The 16,001-nt window shown below is 54.7% G+C and overlaps 4 protein-coding genes across 4 annotated transcripts; 3 read left to right on the top strand and 1 right to left on the bottom strand.

The window, feature by feature from the left end:
* Positions 1–456: 456 nt before the first annotated feature.
* Positions 457–1,529, top strand: LAESUDRAFT_729817 (uncharacterized protein). The gene is made up of 2 exons (XM_040909717.1): positions 457–1,045; positions 1,140–1,529. The coding sequence occupies exons 1-2, from the start codon at positions 544–546 to the stop codon at positions 1,358–1,360; spliced, it is 723 nt and encodes a 240-aa protein (XP_040760586.1). The 5' UTR covers positions 457–543; the 3' UTR covers positions 1,361–1,529.
* A 1,162-nt stretch (positions 1,530–2,691) lies between these two features.
* LAESUDRAFT_661099 (uncharacterized protein) lies at positions 2,692–9,742 on the bottom strand (the record flags this gene model as incomplete). The annotated part of the gene is made up of 10 exons (XM_040904910.1): positions 2,692–3,106; positions 3,161–3,946; positions 4,002–4,189; positions 4,238–4,338; positions 4,393–5,409; positions 5,464–6,766; positions 6,821–8,354; positions 8,410–8,539; positions 8,592–9,187; positions 9,240–9,742. The coding sequence occupies 10 exons, from the start codon at positions 9,740–9,742 to the stop codon at positions 2,692–2,694; spliced, it is 6,573 nt and encodes a 2,190-aa protein (XP_040760585.1).
* A 2,135-nt stretch (positions 9,743–11,877) lies between these two features.
* On the top strand, positions 11,878–13,290 carry LAESUDRAFT_729815 (uncharacterized protein). The gene is made up of 9 exons (XM_040909716.1): positions 11,878–12,034; positions 12,103–12,197; positions 12,320–12,435; positions 12,490–12,505; positions 12,556–12,604; positions 12,672–12,709; positions 12,760–12,935; positions 12,987–13,143; positions 13,221–13,290. The coding sequence occupies exons 2-8, from the start codon at positions 12,175–12,177 to the stop codon at positions 13,127–13,129; spliced, it is 561 nt and encodes a 186-aa protein (XP_040760584.1). The 5' UTR covers positions 11,878–12,034; positions 12,103–12,174; the 3' UTR covers positions 13,130–13,143; positions 13,221–13,290.
* A 1,615-nt stretch (positions 13,291–14,905) lies between these two features.
* On the top strand, positions 14,906–16,001 carry LAESUDRAFT_392406 (uncharacterized protein). Its single transcript, XM_040902288.1, has 2 exons — positions 14,906–15,596; positions 15,671–16,001. Exons 1-2 carry the CDS (start codon positions 14,971–14,973, stop codon positions 15,717–15,719), a joined length of 675 nt encoding a protein of 224 aa, XP_040760583.1. The 5' UTR covers positions 14,906–14,970; the 3' UTR covers positions 15,720–16,001.

The following is a 16,001-nucleotide window of genomic DNA, read 5'->3' as shown; positions in this document are numbered from 1 at the left end:
CGTCGCAACGCGGACATTGTAGCGCAGAATTCGATGGAGCGATCGGGAGGGCCTCGACCGTGCATATTATGTGGCGTGGAAGGCGTTTCTCATGAACTCAGCGCGGGTGCACCATCATGCCGAGCGATGTCGCACTCGGAGACTTTGGCAGATGATGAACAATGAGGCGCAGATTTGTCATGCCAAAAGACAGGCGCGCCGAATCTCTGGGCGAGATCTGGGACTAGCACATGGCGATTTGCGGGGCCCCCGCGCCCTCCGGATCTGTTACCCCGCGCCCTGCCATATATGGCAACGATGCAAGAACCGCGGACGTCGCGGTCATGTGGGTTACCTGTCCATGTGCCATGCTGGGACGGTTCTTGTGACGCGCTGCATCTTCTAGCGCATCATAATGCACGCACGCGGTTGGTTCTTCCGGTGTTATAAACCGCATGCCGGTCCTCGATTTCCTTCCGACCCCGTCGCCACGCCCGCTGGTTCGACTTGCTCCCGTAAGTAACGCCAACCGTGACGACGACGGCGACGACGAGCACTACGACCATGTCCGCGCTGCACACGACCCGCCTGCTCTCCCTCGTCCTCTCCTTCGCCTTCGGCATCGTCGCCCTCTCCACCAGCATCGACGCGCTCGCCAAGTCCAACCGCCAGAAGGCCACTCTGCGCCGCGAGGCCGCCAAGCTCTCGTCCTCCATCACCGTCGACATCGACACCCACGACGTCTTCGCCTCGGGCGTCGTCGTCACCGTCGTCTCTGGCCTCATCGCCCTCGTCTCCTTCCTCGCCCTCGCACACGCCGCCCTCGCCCGCGCCCGCCCCTCCAAGGCCGCCGCCGCTGCGCGCACCGTGCCTCTCTTCAGCGCCCACCTCCTCGCGTTCCTCGCCCTCTGGCTCTTCGCGACGATCGTCCCCTTCACGGACTTTGTCGCTAACCGCGAGGCGAAAATCACTGCGTACTTGGGCAGCACCCCCCTCAGCGCGAGCACTATCCAAAGCGAGGAAAACGCGCTCGGGCTTACCCCGGTCTACCACAAGCTTGGCTATCGTGAGTGTCCGCCCCGAATTTCCGTGATCGCCGCTGCTTCGATTCTGCGCTTCTGACTTCGTTCTTGGTTCTGGTTGCTAATGCGATCCGGCAGTCGTCACCGGCGCGATCCTACCGTGGTTCACGTTCCTCTTCGCGAGTACCTCTGCCGGGCTGTCGTACCTTGCTGCCCGCCGTGCGAGGTACGCGTATGCCGATGGAAGGGAAGATACTGCTGGTGCCGGGGTAACTACCGGAGGAGCCGCGGAGCCGATGAGCGAGAAGCAGGACGTGAAGGATCAGGTCGTCGGGGGACAGGGCGATGCGCGGGTGTAAGTGAGTTTGGGGTGGGTGTATGCGTGGGGATCCTTGGCGGGAGGGTGTATCAGGATGCTAGGAGCATGGCCACACGACAATGCTCAAGGGCAGGGTGTTGAATGGTATAATACATTCCTGGTTGCACATGTAATTCGCCGTTGTGTTCTTTGTTGCAGTGTACGAAAGATACCCGTGTTATGAGCTGCAGCTCAATGATGTTGTAGATTTTTTTTTGCGACACCATAAGTCCTTCAATTGGATTCCTTTTGTCATGTTATAGGACCAATCATGTGGACGGACAATGTTGCCGATGCCTTTATAGTGTGCATGAACAAATCCACGATCATGCTCAACATGGGCCTTGAGCTTGAGCTTGATCATTCCCTTGTGTGACCGTTGAAATTTTGAAATTACGAAATTACGAAACGTTGAACGTTGATCGAATGAGCGAGCAATGGTTAATGATCAATAATTAATGAGCGGCAAGAAATGACGGAAACCCTACTATCATTGGCCCTACAATGCAACCCTTGTGGACATACCATTCCAGGTCCAGACTCCATATTTATATGCATCGAGAATCAACGACTCCCTAATGGCCCCATTCTGCCACGGAAATGAAGGACTCGGAGTGCTGCGAAATTCGAGGTCTTCCGGTCAACGACTCGGGGTCAGCAAAACTATGCAGTGGGGGATATTCTGACCGTCGGCAGGAGGAGAGCTGACCTCCCGTAGGGCCTCGACGCGGCTCAGTCATGGAACTGCGATCTTGTATGTAATTATAATGCGCATCATTCGTTGATCATCGTCGCTGTTGCTGCTGATCATCGAATCGATCATGGGTCACCGGTGGGATTGTCGGTCTAGTATCTACGCCGTTGTGCACTGTCAGACAGAAAGGGATTGGGCCAATATCATGATGTCTCCGCCGTGCTCGCGATAGGACATATGTACGCTCAGCCACCTCCGTTCGCTGCTCGGTTTCTGCAAGGCACATCTGATCCGCGGCCCTCATCCCTCCAAGCGACATTGTGGTACATGTCAACGCGACATTGCCAATGTATGTGATGATGGGATGTACTAGTAGGTGCGATATATCGTGTGTAGACGTACATGGAGATATGATGTTTTAGAATAAAGCGAGTCTTTGTGTGGATGCGTGCAATGTTAGTAGTATCCGATGAAAGTCAATATGGGACCGACAGTCGTTAAAGGTACCATGACGGGAGATGTGTGCGAAGCCATCCGCACCTTTACATGAATCCAAGCGGTCCAATCCGACGAAACCGATACGGACATCAGACCGACAGTTCATCAAAGCAAGACACGTAACACCCGACATCTAAAATCTAAACATTCACCTCGGCCCTCTGCTCGTAAATCTCAACATCGATCGTGTTCGCGCTGAGAAAGCGATAAATCTTGACAAGCTTCGTCTGCCCATACCGCCTCAGCCGCCCAATCGCCTGCGTCTCGCACGCGTCGTAGATATCTTGCGTCGCGGCCAGCAGCGGAGACAGGAACACCGCATGATTCGCCGACGCCAAATTCGCCCCGCTCGCGCTCTCGTCCATCACGTTCAGCAACAGCACGCGCTCCTCGCTCTCCGTCTGGAACTGCTCGAGGCTCTTGCTCTTCTGCGCCGCGGAACCCCGGATCTCGAGGAACGCGACGTCGTGCGCGGCCAGCGCCTCGGCGACTTTCTTCATCAGGTCGGGGAACTGCACGAAGATGAGCACCCGATCTTCCTTGGGTATCTCCGTCCTATAAAGAGGACTCATCAGCATCCGCGATCATGATCTGGAGAGTGCAACTTACTTGACGAGGTGAATGACCTTCTCGAGCTTCAGGCCGTAGTGCTTGCCCTGCCCATCGCGCTGCTCATCGTCAACGCCCAGCGTGTCGCCCTTGACAACGTTCAGCACACGAGCGGCCGCCTTGCACGCACCAGATGCAGCATACACGCACTCCTCCCGCTCCGCGTGCTCCGTCACACACGCGATGCAGCCTGTATGCCCACAAGACGAGAGCACCGCGATCTCTTCAATCGGGACTTGATCCCGCCCACACGAGGGACACGACACCACAGGGGGCACGTCCGCCTGCCTCTGCAAGTCCCGGACGGCAGTGAAGTACCGCAAGGACCGCACGCGGCCCACGAGCTCCTTCGTCACACGGCGTATCTCGTGCGTCTGCTCGCGGTGCTCCCAGATGAGCCGCTTGACGCTCTCCGGCAGACCGTCGTCCTTCGACTTGCCCTTACCGCGCGCGTCGAGCTGCCTGTTCGTGATCGCCCGAAGGGGCGCAGCGATGGTCGCCTGGTCGAGCAGGGTCTTCATCTGCTCCGTCGCGTCCTCGTCGCCGACGCCCTCGTTGCGCGTGACGCGGATGTACTCGCGGAAGAGCGACTCGGTCTCTACCTTGCCGACCTTCTTCTCCTTCCTGAGTGCCTCCGCAATCATCTTCTCGAGCTCGGCCTTGCAGCTGTCGAGCTGCGCGCGCCGCTCGCGGACGATCACCTCGCACGCTTTCATGGCGTTCTCCTTGTCGGAAGAGTCGAGCTCGAAATGTGAGCAGCGCTTCAGAAGGGCTTCTTCGGCGGTGCTGGAGAGAAACGGTTGAGAATCCTGAGAATTCCTATTCTGCAATGATGACGTACCTGCTTTCCCCGAGCGCTTGGGCCACTCGCTTTTCACGGTCGCTTTCGCTCTTCCTGCCTCGCTTGACGGTCATGTCTAGTGCACGAAGATGGTGCTCCAGTTCCAAGTAGATGGCACGCTCAGCTGCAGGCAGGTCCACCTTCCTGATCTCTTGGCTGGATGGGATCTCGTCGATCTCGGCAATATTCTACCATTGCGATTAGAAAAATGGGTTACACGGAAACAGAGCACTCACTTGACGAACGAACTGATCCAAGAAGGATTGGCCGATCTGATGGCGGTGAGCATGCCACTCGAGACTATGGACCTCGCGGAAGGAGTGGAACTTTTCCACAGCTGCAGTTGTTGTCAATACAAGCTCTCAGATACTAATGGTAAACCAGTGCTCACCGGTCTGTTCCCTGCGGCGTTTCCTCACCTGGACCGACTGCCCTTCAGCATCATCGTCCACGCCGAGATGCAAGTTGAGGAAGGCAGAGATGGTCTTGAGAGCGCCAAAGTCGTGGATTGGGGGAGTACCAGAAAGTACCCAGTATCGCTCTGCCGTGATGTTCGTAACCATGGAATGGATGATCCCATCGAGATACGTGTACTCGTCGACGACCTTCCGGGAGAAGTGGAATATTTCGAGCGGCGGCGCTTGCATTCGCGTCCAGTCCTTACTCACTGCAATCGACCCCAGCTTCCACGGGTCTTTGACTTCTTTCTTCTTCTTCGTGGGCCTCTCGCCGTCATCCTGAGCTTTGCGCTTCTTGACAGCCTTTTTCGCCTTGCGCTTTGAAGAGGATGGCCCGTCGATGTCCATGGCATCGCTGTCCGAAGCGGCTGCAGACTTCTTGCTACCCTTCACGATGTTCCTCGCTGTTGGCGGCTTGGACGATCTGCTGGAGTAGTCGTCATCCGATGTGACCACGTCGTCGACGGCCATCTCGTCCTCGGACTGAGTCTCCTCCGCCGAAAACTCTTCATAATCCGAATCCTGCGACTTCCTAGACCGCTTGACGTAGACTGCCTTCCTCGCGGAGCGTCTCACCTTTGGCTCGTCCTCGTCAGGCACAAAGTCGTCGTCAGACTGGGCGTCCTCCTCTTCGTCGTCGGAAATCAATATCGGGCGCCTCTGACAGCTTCGACGGTGACGTGGCCTGGTGGGCGCATCCCAGTCGTCCTCTCCTTCTGTCGTCTCAGGCGCAGAAAACGATACGATGCTCATCGCTGAAGGCGACTTGCTGCGCTTGGGCAGAGGAGGGATGACGACCTCCATGATCATCCTTCTTCGCGAGCTCTTCATTTCTGGGAGCTCCGGCTTGAACTCCGGCTTCGCCGCACCTTCTGCGTCCTCGGCTGCCTGACGGTAGGTCTTACCCTTGAGTCGCTTCGTGGAGAGCAGGAGGTTACTTTCGTCCTCGTCTGGTACAAAACGCTTAGCATACAATAGCAGGACACCAGATATAAACTTCATACCTAGCTTCCTGCCCTCGTCGATCTTCTCCATCACGGCTTGCGCACCCTCCTCTCTAAGCCGGTCGACCTGTCCACGGAGCGACGCAAGCACGGTTTCCAACCTCGCGTTGAAGTATCTGCCATCTTGAGCAGGGAGACTACCGCCGCCAGCGAAACTCTCCAGATTCGCCAGATAGACGCTGCTGTGGAACAAGTTGGAGGCGACGACAACAATGTCCGCTTCCTGGACATCCTCGATGGTCAAGGAGTTCAGGTTCATAACGGTCATGAGTATGACGACCTTGAACCGCTTTCCTGTGAACTTCTCCACCTCGGAGCCCCATTGCCTTGTCAGATGAGGAGGAACAACCACAAGCGTCGCCTTGACCGGGATCTTACCCCTCATGTTCTCCATCTTCTTGAACTCCTCATTGACGCTCTCCGAGGTGCAGTCGATAAGACCGAGCGTGATGGCAGTCTTCCCGTACCCAACCTCATCCGCAAGCACGCCCCCTCTGACACGAACCGGCCTCTGCACACGGCCTTCCGCCCTCCATCCAAGCGGCTCCAAAATCGCCTCCGAGATCTCCTCCTCGATGAACGGAGGCGCGTCCGGCTCCTCCTGGGCCAACATCCACGTGAGCGAACGCAGCTGCTCCGGGCGCAAGTCAGTGATGAAGCTAGGAGGCTGCGCGTGTTGTACGTCGTGCCGATTGCTTGAGAGCTTGAACTTTGGGAAATTGATCTTCGCTGCTGGGATGAAGTCGGTCGTCAGGCACCACGAGGTCTTGATTTCTCCTGTTCGACCGGCAGAGGGAAGACGAGACATGGCCCGGTGCATGAGCGATGTAATGTTCACACCGATGCGGACCACACCGACGCCGCTTTCCTCGAGCTTGAGCTGCGTGACGAACGGCGCAGGGCGGCGCTTCAGCCTGCGCTCATACTCTCCAGCCTGCACCGTGTCCTCGATCGCCACGATCCTGAGCTTCTTCCTGGTCCAACGCAGGTCGGGCGCGGTGGGTGCGCAGCGATCGCAGTTGACGCGGTGGTCATGTACCACCCCCGCGTCCTGCCACTGGCCGAAATGATCGCCGACGTTACGGATGCGCTCAATGAGCCACGCAAGGGCCTTGAACGTGACGTGCTCGTGCACCTTGTCGACCTCCTGCCAGGCACCGCGAGGCCACTCCGGGCCTGCCTGGCCAAGGAGTGGGACGCGGCACACAAGCAGGGCGTTCGCGCTGGAGCAGGAGTCGTTTGAGGTGCTGACGGTGAGGTGGTCTCCTGGCACAGCGAAGTGCGCTTCGTGGCCGGCCACGGCCTAGCTCGAAGCGTAAGTCATGCCAATGGTAGAATTGATGATGGCACTGCTTACCGTCAGACGCGTCTCAGGCGACTCGATCCACTTCTGAAGAAAGTGGCACTCGATGCTCTGCTCTTCCACAGTATCGGACTGCCTCCACTTTGAGTCAAACTTGCAAACGAGAGGCCGTGTCTCGCCATATTCGTAACGCCGGTTGCTGATGGAGATCACGAAGCAGTCGTCCGTTGGATCTCCGCACCGCGTCGGGTCGAACAACAAGAACAGCGGCGGAAGGTGGGAGTCGCGCTCGTCAGACTCCTTGTTATGCAACGCAGAGTTCGCGGTGCCGCACTTATCCAACAACGTATATGCACCAGAGATATCCCTATCAAAGTGTACCACATCCTCCTGCGCAACGCTGATCTCAAGCCTCGAGTTGATCATCTTGTCCTTAAACTCGTCGCCCTGCAATCCGAGCTTTTGCTCCCAAGACGGCACGGGCTCGCTGCCAGAGATCGTGATACGCACAGAGGTAGCGTGTGGCAGCGCAAAGTCCCACCGCCCCGCGAACAGCCCGCCCCGGCAGGCCATCCTGCCCACAGGTGCCTCCAGCAGCCTGCGGAGCTCCGAGTTCGCTGGCTCGTTCTCCTCCGGCTTCGCGAAGAGGCGCCACTCGGCTTCCTGAGGGTAGAGCAGGAGCTCCAGATACGCAACCGGCGACTGGTACGTCGCCACCCAGATGTCTTGTCGCTTTGGCTCGACGAATCGCAGCTCGTGCTGGGAGATGCGGAGGACGGCCTCGCACCAGCTCGACCAGCGTTTGCTTGGGATGGAGACTCCAGATGCCTCCTTGAGGCTGTCGAGCAATGCTTGGGAGACGTTGGACAGGATAAGACACATGGGGAGCGTCGACTTGAGCTCCTTCGCAAAAGCCGTTGGAGGCATCCGTGGATGTGCCTGGACGTCGATGGGTTCAAAGTTGTGCTCCGGCCGACCACCGCACTTGACGCAGGACGACGAGCCGCAGTCCTTGCAGCGATTCACCTGGCGGTCAGTAATGTCCTTCCGGCCCTCACACTCACACAGACGCGCGCTCTTCACCGCCTTGTCGAGGAGCGTCGCGAAAGGGACCACGGAGGTTGACGCTAGGTCCAACGGCTGGTCTACAAGTTGGTCCTCCCCGGAGACACGGTCCTCAACGGGAACAGGGATGTCATCGGGCGCCTGGTCGACGTTCATCGAGTCGTCCACGTCCTTCCTGTCAACATCCACATCCATCGACGTGTCGTTGCGGGACTCGTACGTGCTCGCGTCGTTGCCCTCCTTCAGCAGCTTCCTGCCTACGATGAGCGCGGCCACGATGCACGCGCCGACGACGGTCGTGGACATCGCGTTCCCCGCGAGGTCAGTGAGCTGGTCCTCCGTCTCGCGCGTCAGGAGCAGCTCATCCACAGGCAAGCCCTGCATAGAGAGCGCCTCGATGCCGACCATGGGTCCGCCGCGATTCGTGATGTACGGAATGATGGAGGGTGTCAGGCATGTACAAATGCCGACTTTGTTTGACCCGATGGACCGGTCGACGTTCTGCGAGAGGTTCCATACTTGCCTGAATTGCATGTCAGTCTGTATAGCCGTGCAGTAGAGTGAGTGGCATAGCTTACGTCTTGTATGACGGATCGACGCCTTTCTTTGCAGACCGGAGGAGACTAATGTCCATCAAGTCCCAGACACGCTCCACCTGCCCGACTCCCCAGTCGTTCCACGCAAAGTCTGGCAGCTTACAGAAACCTCCTGAGAAATGATAAACACGCGGCACTCAGCATTACTAGACGTGCAGACTGACCTTCGTCCCAGCTCGTTAGCGGGCGCTTCGAGCCGAGCTCCTCCTCCAGTCTCGCGCGTTGGTGACGGGACTCGCACCGGCCCCAGTCTGTCCGGCCTCTTCGTCGGTCGACTGCGTTGTAGCTTTCGGAAACGAGCTTCTCGCGTGCCTGATGGATACGGGGGTCGTCGGAGGGGAGCAGGAAGGCATCGAGAGTGGACGATGCGGGTCGCTTGAGCTTGTTGAGAAGCTTTGCCCACTCATCTGGAAGATCCGAGTTTCGCTGGTCGACAGCTAGGAGGTATACACGGGTACGGGTATGGGGTATGTAAAAGTCCTTTGTATCAACTCGTAAGAACTGGGAACTGTATTTGTTCTTCTCGAAGTATTCGACCACGCGCTCCCAAGGTGCCGAGCACACGTTCTCCAGAATGACCAAGGGTGGTCGGTGATTCTTCACCCAGGACATCATCCCGCGAAATGTCCTTCCAGACTCGCCATTCGCGTCGATGTCTTGCTTTTCGTTGTTGAGGTTGGAGTAGTCGACGCAGGAGGTACCCGCGATGAGGATGTCGACGTCTCCGGGGACGGGCGCTAGGGACCCGTACGCTGTCGTACTTCATTACAAACGTCAGGTCATATAAGATGAACGAAAAATACCTGGCGTACGCATGTGTGTCCCCAAGCTCACAGACATCACGGAACAGCAGGGGCGGTTGGAAGTTCCGCTCAATGTACGCCTGCTTGAAAGGCTCGATCTCACACGAGAAGACATGTTCGAACTCGAGCTTCAGGTGATAGTGCTCGAGTATGGATCGACGAATGAGGTCGAGCGCGAGGAGGGGAGACTCTGTGCCGGAACACATTGTGGCGACGCGCATCCTGCGGCCTTGCAGGTGCTGTGCCACTGCCTTGATCTGGGGAGCGCGTACGACCAGATCAGAGAAGATGGCTGGTATGTTATAAATTGGAGGAAGATCCGACGCATCTGGAGCTAGCGCTGAGCTCTTGCTTGTTCTAGCGGTGGGTTTCTCGACTTCTTCGTCGATCTCAAAAGCCTCGAAGTCGCTGCTGGCTGCATCTGCATCAGGTTCAGACTTTGCAGAACCCTTTAAGAAGGAGGTGATGGACTTCCGGCCCCGCGCGGTGGCAGACCTTTGTGCTCGTGCCATGTCGAGATGGCCAAAGGGGGGAGGAGGAGGGAGGGGAGGAGAAATGCGGGTGACTCAGAATAGGGCAGACGCGTCGCGCGAATACGTGTTCAACTAGGTCGTGTCACACTCGCGATCAGTCATGACGTGACATGATCGTGACTGTACGTGTATCCGGCGCTTGTGGGTCCTATGTAGGCTTCACAGAAATATACTACAAGCCCGTCTTGTCTGTGCCATCGGTGAAGAATTGACCATGGCGTCGAGGTGTCACGCAGCCACCCAGACGAATGTGCGTGCACTGATGTGCGGCTTTTGCTGCGTTACGTGTTGTCCAAATGTTTCTGGAACCCGGACATATTGATTTCGGTCATCCAGTGCCACCAGCTCGTTTTCGAGACATCCTCCGGCACTTCAGGGTTTCTCTGCAGCTGCATCAGATATTACTCCGCAGCAGTAGCCTGAACTATGGCGACTGAGACCGACCAACTCCAAAGCAAAAGTGCCCGTGAGCAACACTGCTATAACTACCACTGGACGATGTCTTTCGGATGTGACAGTGCTCGCGCATGAAGGCATGACATTCTGAAGATAGCAATATTTTAATACATATATCTTTGGTTTCAGTGCCTGTCCTTGCTACCGACCTCACCGCCCCGACAAACCATCTGGCGCCAAAGGTGTGATCGAGCGGTGGACTGCGGTACGTTCAGGCTAATGGGACCCTTGGTGATCATTTTCCTTGCTGCAATGCCCCTCTCTGCGATGCAGCCTGCAAATCAGTGACATCAAGGGTTTCACTCAAGGTGAGATGCTCATCTGCGCGTTCTGACGCCCGTGCGCTCGTTCTCCAAGCTCAGGGCAACAACTCGGTGGCAATGTGAGAGCAACAATTTCTCAGACGTTACCCGTGCGATCCGAAGGGCGGACCAATAGTTCCATTCTCTTTAACGTCAGCAGGCCGGACGCTGAGCTCTGCGGAACCGTTTACTTAAACACGGTCGGAACCTCAACTGCCGTTACTAAGGCGATAGCGATAGCGATCGTATGAGGCTTTGAAAACGGGATGTGAGCCGTGGGCGATGCATACATATCTATGTACTAGCAATGATACGGTACTCGCTCGCATACTTATATGAGAGAGTGGATGAGGACGTACATCCTGTCTCTCGGAGAACAGCACGTAATTCTGGCCTCAGCATGTCGTCGAGTCAACCCTCTGCAGAAGTTATTACCCAGTTGCAAGACAAGTGAACGTCCATCGTATTGATGTTCCATAAGTGACAATTTTGAAGGTTGGCAGCAAGCGAGTGCTTCGCTGCGGTGGCGGGTGGATTGACCGTTGGCATGCGCCCTCGAAGGCTCCTTATTCACGACCTGCTCATAGTCCTGCTACTATACGACTACGCACTCACCATTGATCAGGAAATCCGGCTTGTATGGAACAGCAGACTGACTTTCACAACGGCTCTTTTCTATCTGAGTCGAATTGCCATCCTGGGCGCGGCCATCGCGGCCGCATCAGGAAAACATCACTTTTTCTTTTTGGCTTCTTTTTGTACCTTTTTCTTACAAAAAAGGCAGAAAAGAGAACAATGTAGAAAAAAGCATGAGGATCGGCTGATTCCTCACTTTCTCATGGCCTTTTGCTTCCTTGACGACGCTTGGCAACACTGATTTGCCCAAAAAGTTGTCGTCAAGTCCATTAAAGGAACAAAAGCCCAGAAGCCTATCAGGAAATTCCAAGGCAGATTCTCTGACCTTTTGTCCTTGAACGGACTTTTCACAAACTTTCTGATCAGAAAGCAACCAAAAAGTGCTCAAAAAGAAGCGAACAAGGCAAATTCAAGCCGATCCTCACGCTTATTTCTACATTATTTTCTTTTCTGCCTTTTTTGTAAGAAAAAGGTACAAAAAGAAGCAAAAAAGAAAAAGTGACATTTTCCTGATGCGTCGTAAATATTCCTTCGTACAAATCCACAGCAGTATGGATAACATTATCCATAAGAGGTGCTCTAGGCTGATCTATGTTGCATTCTAGAGGTTTGCTCGTACATATCGTCATAACAATCAATACTCACGCGTTCCCAGTTGCAACATGGCATCAATTTTATGGACATTCTTCATGTTGCTATCCTCTCTCACATGGGCGGGTAGGGAGCGAAGCCATGATAATATGGACTTCCAGAATTCTCACCCTTGTCCGTACGCACAAGCGTTCTCTACGCTTCATGTATATGTTCTCAGCAATCGTTCGTGGACACTGGCCGGTGTTGCTCTCTAACTGGTCCGGTGCCATTCTGCGCGAATTTGGTGCGATCTTTCTCTTTTGAGATCGTCTGAGACGATGAACAGATAGGGCTAACCAATCAACTGTGCAGGCCAGTCGTACGAGTGTGTCCGCATCTGTGGCGACTCTGGCATCAGTTGCAGTCTGCGAGGTTAACGTGTCAATGTCGTTGTCGGCTTGGGAAGGGTAGGTGGTTGTTTGATACCTACCATAACGATACTAAGTTATTCTTCCGCTTGCCGCAGAGGTAACTCATAGCCGTCCGTGTGCTATTTCCATAGGCCTTTTGATACATAGCTTCGCTTTACAGGGCTCATTGCAACTCGGGTATCTGCCATTATACCGGATATTATTGTCATAGCCGTGACCTGGCACCGATCCTACGTAATGCGCGCATCAAGGTTAGCATATCCGACCCGAGATGGCAAGTTAACATCGTTACGTTCTACTCAACTTTAAATGCTTATAATGTGATCAGGGTCCCTGTACTTCATGTAAGCGGGTAATGGTCTGATCTGTCAATATCGAAGCTCAAGCTATGCAGAGTGCTGGTGATGGTCAACGTTGCTCAACTCACGGTTGTCTATTTGTCGGTACGGTCAGCTCAATGTCTGGATAGCTAAACGGCACAGATATCACTGACGAAGCGATTGTTTGCAGGGAGAGGACGCGGATGAGGCCGCTTTTATCGTGAATGTGTCGGTATCGTTCATGTGCATTTCTGAATATGACTTATCTCGTTCATTAGCTTGAGTTCGATCTTCGTATCGCGATTCTTGCTCAACTTGCGCAAAGTACAAGTGTCTGTCGATGACTCTCTCTCGGATACAAGTGATCCATCGGACAGTGTGGACGACATGCAGCAGTCGGTCTCTCAATTATCGACATTAGTGCCTTTCCCCACGTCCATGTTACTCGATACTCGTACGCCTGAATCCAATGAGGACCAGACTCCTACTGAAGCCGTATTTGCAGGTTTCTCTGCAATTTCATCGCTGAACGCGACTGGGCGAGACGAGACGTCTATCAATGGCGACGAGAATGTTGTAGTCGATCCCAACCTGAGGGACCTGGAGACGAGGGAGCTCTGTAAAGCAACTTTGGCCTCTCATGCTTGACACTCGTCACGCCTGTGCGTTGTGCATTCTGCTCTTCGCTGACTATATTCTAAACGCTGACATCGTCTCCGCTCAATATTCTCGTTCACAGTGTTGCTTGAGATGCCGAGTTTTTTTCTCTCCGAGAAAATGTACAGGCAATATCATACATAAATATTCGCATATTTGGTCCATTACGATTGAGCTGTGTGCGGCTCCGTGGAGTTGCTGCAAGGACAAGAAGCTCGTACTCACACTAGTAGTCTACCGGTTGCAGGATTGTGATGCCTTAAAGGCGGCTGACGGCGTGGTCAGTCCCGACCTGAGGGACCCAGAGACGACGGACCTCTGTAAAGCAACCTTGACTTCTCACCTTGACACTCGTCCCGCCTGCGCGTTGTGGTGCATTCTATTCTTCATCGACTACTTTCCAAATGCCGACGCCGTCTTTTCTCAAGGTTCTCATTCGCAGTGATGCTTGAGATGCCGAGTTTTCTTTTCCAAAAGAATATCACCCATAAATATTCGCCCAACTGATACATTACGATTTAGCTGCGTTCCTTGGCATCAACAGAGTACACGTGTAAATATGTGTCCGTTCTTTCGGCCTTGACATATACTGTTGAAGAGGTGTAGATCGGGCGGTTCTCATTGAAAGCTGCGGCATACACGAGGTGGTCGACGAGCAATACGCGACAGACTGTATGGTCCGTGGAGTTGCTGTAAAGACAGAACTTGAAGCTTGTACAATACCGGTCGTGAAATTGCGATGCCGTCTCCATTAATGGTACCCATGGATTCGCTAAGCATACCATTGAATAGGATCATTTCAATGAGCGCCGTTGAGATGTTCGACGACTTACGAGTATCAGACATTCCGTATTTCTTTCTCACTTTGGTCATTGTGGTTGAGGCCCCTGAAGACAATGTTATGCCACAACAGCTCATGATACGATGTCACCATCTTTACAGCATCAAGTGGATCTTTGAGCATCTCCTGTGCTCGCCGATGCTTATCACTGCGCATTCCATAAGCCAGCTGACCGTGCTGCGGATATTCCCCACTGGTACAGTGGCACTTCACAATGGCCCGGCCACCGCACAGATGATGCTGAATTTCACGGAAGAATCTTCAGCTATCAGTGGCACCGCAGCAAAGACTGGATGTGAGTTTTATCAGCCTTACAATCTGTGTCTCTTCAACGTGATATGTTTATTAGCGTCTTCGTTTGTGAGACTGCTGTCAATCTGATTGGTCTAATTTCCATTGGCTGCCGGGGATAATAGTAAGCCGGAAGAATCTGCATCAATGGCAGTGAAGGTATCGATGAATGTTCAATTTGACCGCCGCTTGATCTCTGGAGTCTGGAGGTGCCCTTCTAGCGATGATACCAGGCAGAATGTTGTCTTCCCAGACAAGCAGGATGTTCGTACCTGGCTTCTTCAGAGCAATCACTGTGCGATTGGCAGCTGCCTGGAAGAACTCTTCACTGTTGGCTTGATCACGTCGTCTCGCTGCGAGCAAATCAGCTCCCAATGCAGTATAGCCTAAGTGTGAAGAGTGCCAAGACGTCGATCGCACAGCGCTACGATCTCATGCATGTTGCGGAAGCTATCAGTTGCCACTTGACGGATTCTGGCATGTCGTTCGCATTGCAAAGTAGAGAAACAGTCAATATTGATCACTCTAAAACGAAAACTCTTTCACGGACCACGTTCAGCACGTGGCGAAACGTGGTGTGGCCGCAAGTTCGAGCAGAAGGACAACATCAAAATTTGCAAAATGTTCTTGCCGCCCGACGGCACCGGCGACCGCCGCCTGCCAAGCTCTTCTGAGCTTCGTGCAAGCTGGGTCTGGCTGAATGAGGCAAGCTTGCCGGCTCCGAACGCATGCGGCGGCGCACTGCCCGAGGTTGACCGCTCCGCCGTCCTCTTTGACGTCACCACCAAAAATAATGTGGCGTCCTGGACATGTTCCTGAGAGGCGCACTCGCTGCTGTTCTCTCGTGCAAGGAAGACGGGCACCAGACATCGCCCACTTGTGCTGCTCAGAACAATATTTTCTCGCACTTCTAGTCCGCACTTTCTTTTGTCAGAGTTGCTCCATTGTACGCCATCAAGGAATATCCCGACACGGCGACTGCGCACGGACCTGCGGCCCTGGTGCTGGTGCTATTCGCACCCTTCTCGTTTTTGCGGTCGACGCCATTGCCCTGTTCGCTTCTGCTTATCGTACACTCGCAGCCGCGATCGTGTCGGCCCGCGAGCTCGGTGTGTCATCTTATCTCGCTACCGAAGCAGGGAAGGAGCGGCTCCGCCGGGTCATTGCCCCCGGCCTGCAGGCATCCTCGTTCAACTCGGGCCCGCCTCTCACGTCCCTTTGCTCCCCGACGTCAGCTCTTTCCCGCTCTCCTCCTCCAGCCCAGTCTCTCTCTCCGCGTTTGCGACAAACGCCGAACGTCGTTGTACCTAAGTCCAGGGCCCCAAGGTGCGGTATCGTCTCGCCTTCGCGCTGGCGACGTAGCTCATCAACTGAATTCATTTCTTTTCTCTCGGCGCCAGCCTGCCTCCGGCGTTGGCCCCACACCGCCTCTTCGACATCGCATTGTAGCCTCGTCCGTCGACAAGGCATCCTCGTCATCCTCTATCCGACTACTCCGTCTATCAGAGTCAACGATACCCCATACCCCCTTCGACACACTCATCCTGTCATTTTCGTCCTATAACCGCCATCTTGTTCAAGAAGAATTTCCATATCGCCGCGGTCAACAATCTCCATTCTCCACAGCCCTTCTACTCCCCATTCCCTCCATCTCGGAGCTAGCACGTCCACGTTCTAACTTGTCAAGCCAAGCCTGCCACCACAGCGCACTCGCAAGGCTCCCTCAATCTA

The sequence above is a fragment of the Laetiporus sulphureus genome, assembly GCF_001632365.1.
Source record: "Laetiporus sulphureus 93-53 unplaced genomic scaffold LAESUscaffold_45, whole genome shotgun sequence".
NCBI classification, from domain to species: domain Eukaryota; kingdom Fungi; phylum Basidiomycota; class Agaricomycetes; order Polyporales; family Laetiporaceae; genus Laetiporus; species Laetiporus sulphureus.
Note: the sequence above shows the minus strand (reverse complement) of the source record. Positions and strands in the feature narration are given on the sequence as shown.

Excerpts from the sequence above, each read along its gene's own strand:
- LAESUDRAFT_729815 (XM_040909716.1), top strand. The coding sequence starts at position 12,175 with ATGTCGTTGTCGGCTTGGGAAGG. Across the intron at positions 12,605-12,671 it reads TCACGGTTGTCTATTTGTCG|GGAGAGGACGCGGATGAGGC; the intron begins GTACGGTCAGCT and ends GATTGTTTGCAG. Across the intron at positions 12,936-12,986 it reads GTCCATGTTACTCGATACTC|GTTTCTCTGCAATTTCATCG; the intron begins GTACGCCTGAAT and ends CCGTATTTGCAG.
- LAESUDRAFT_392406 (XM_040902288.1), top strand. The coding sequence starts at position 14,971 with ATGAGGCAAGCTTGCCGGCTCCGAACGCATGCGGCGGCGCACTGCCCG. Across the intron at positions 15,597-15,670 it reads CCTAAGTCCAGGGCCCCAAG|CCTGCCTCCGGCGTTGGCCC; the intron begins GTGCGGTATCGT and ends TCTCGGCGCCAG.
- LAESUDRAFT_729817 (XM_040909717.1), top strand. The coding sequence starts at position 544 with ATGTCCGCGCTGCACACGACCCGCCTGCTCTCCCTCGTCCTCTCCTTC. Across the intron at positions 1,046-1,139 it reads CTACCACAAGCTTGGCTATC|TCGTCACCGGCGCGATCCTA; the intron begins GTGAGTGTCCGC and ends GCGATCCGGCAG.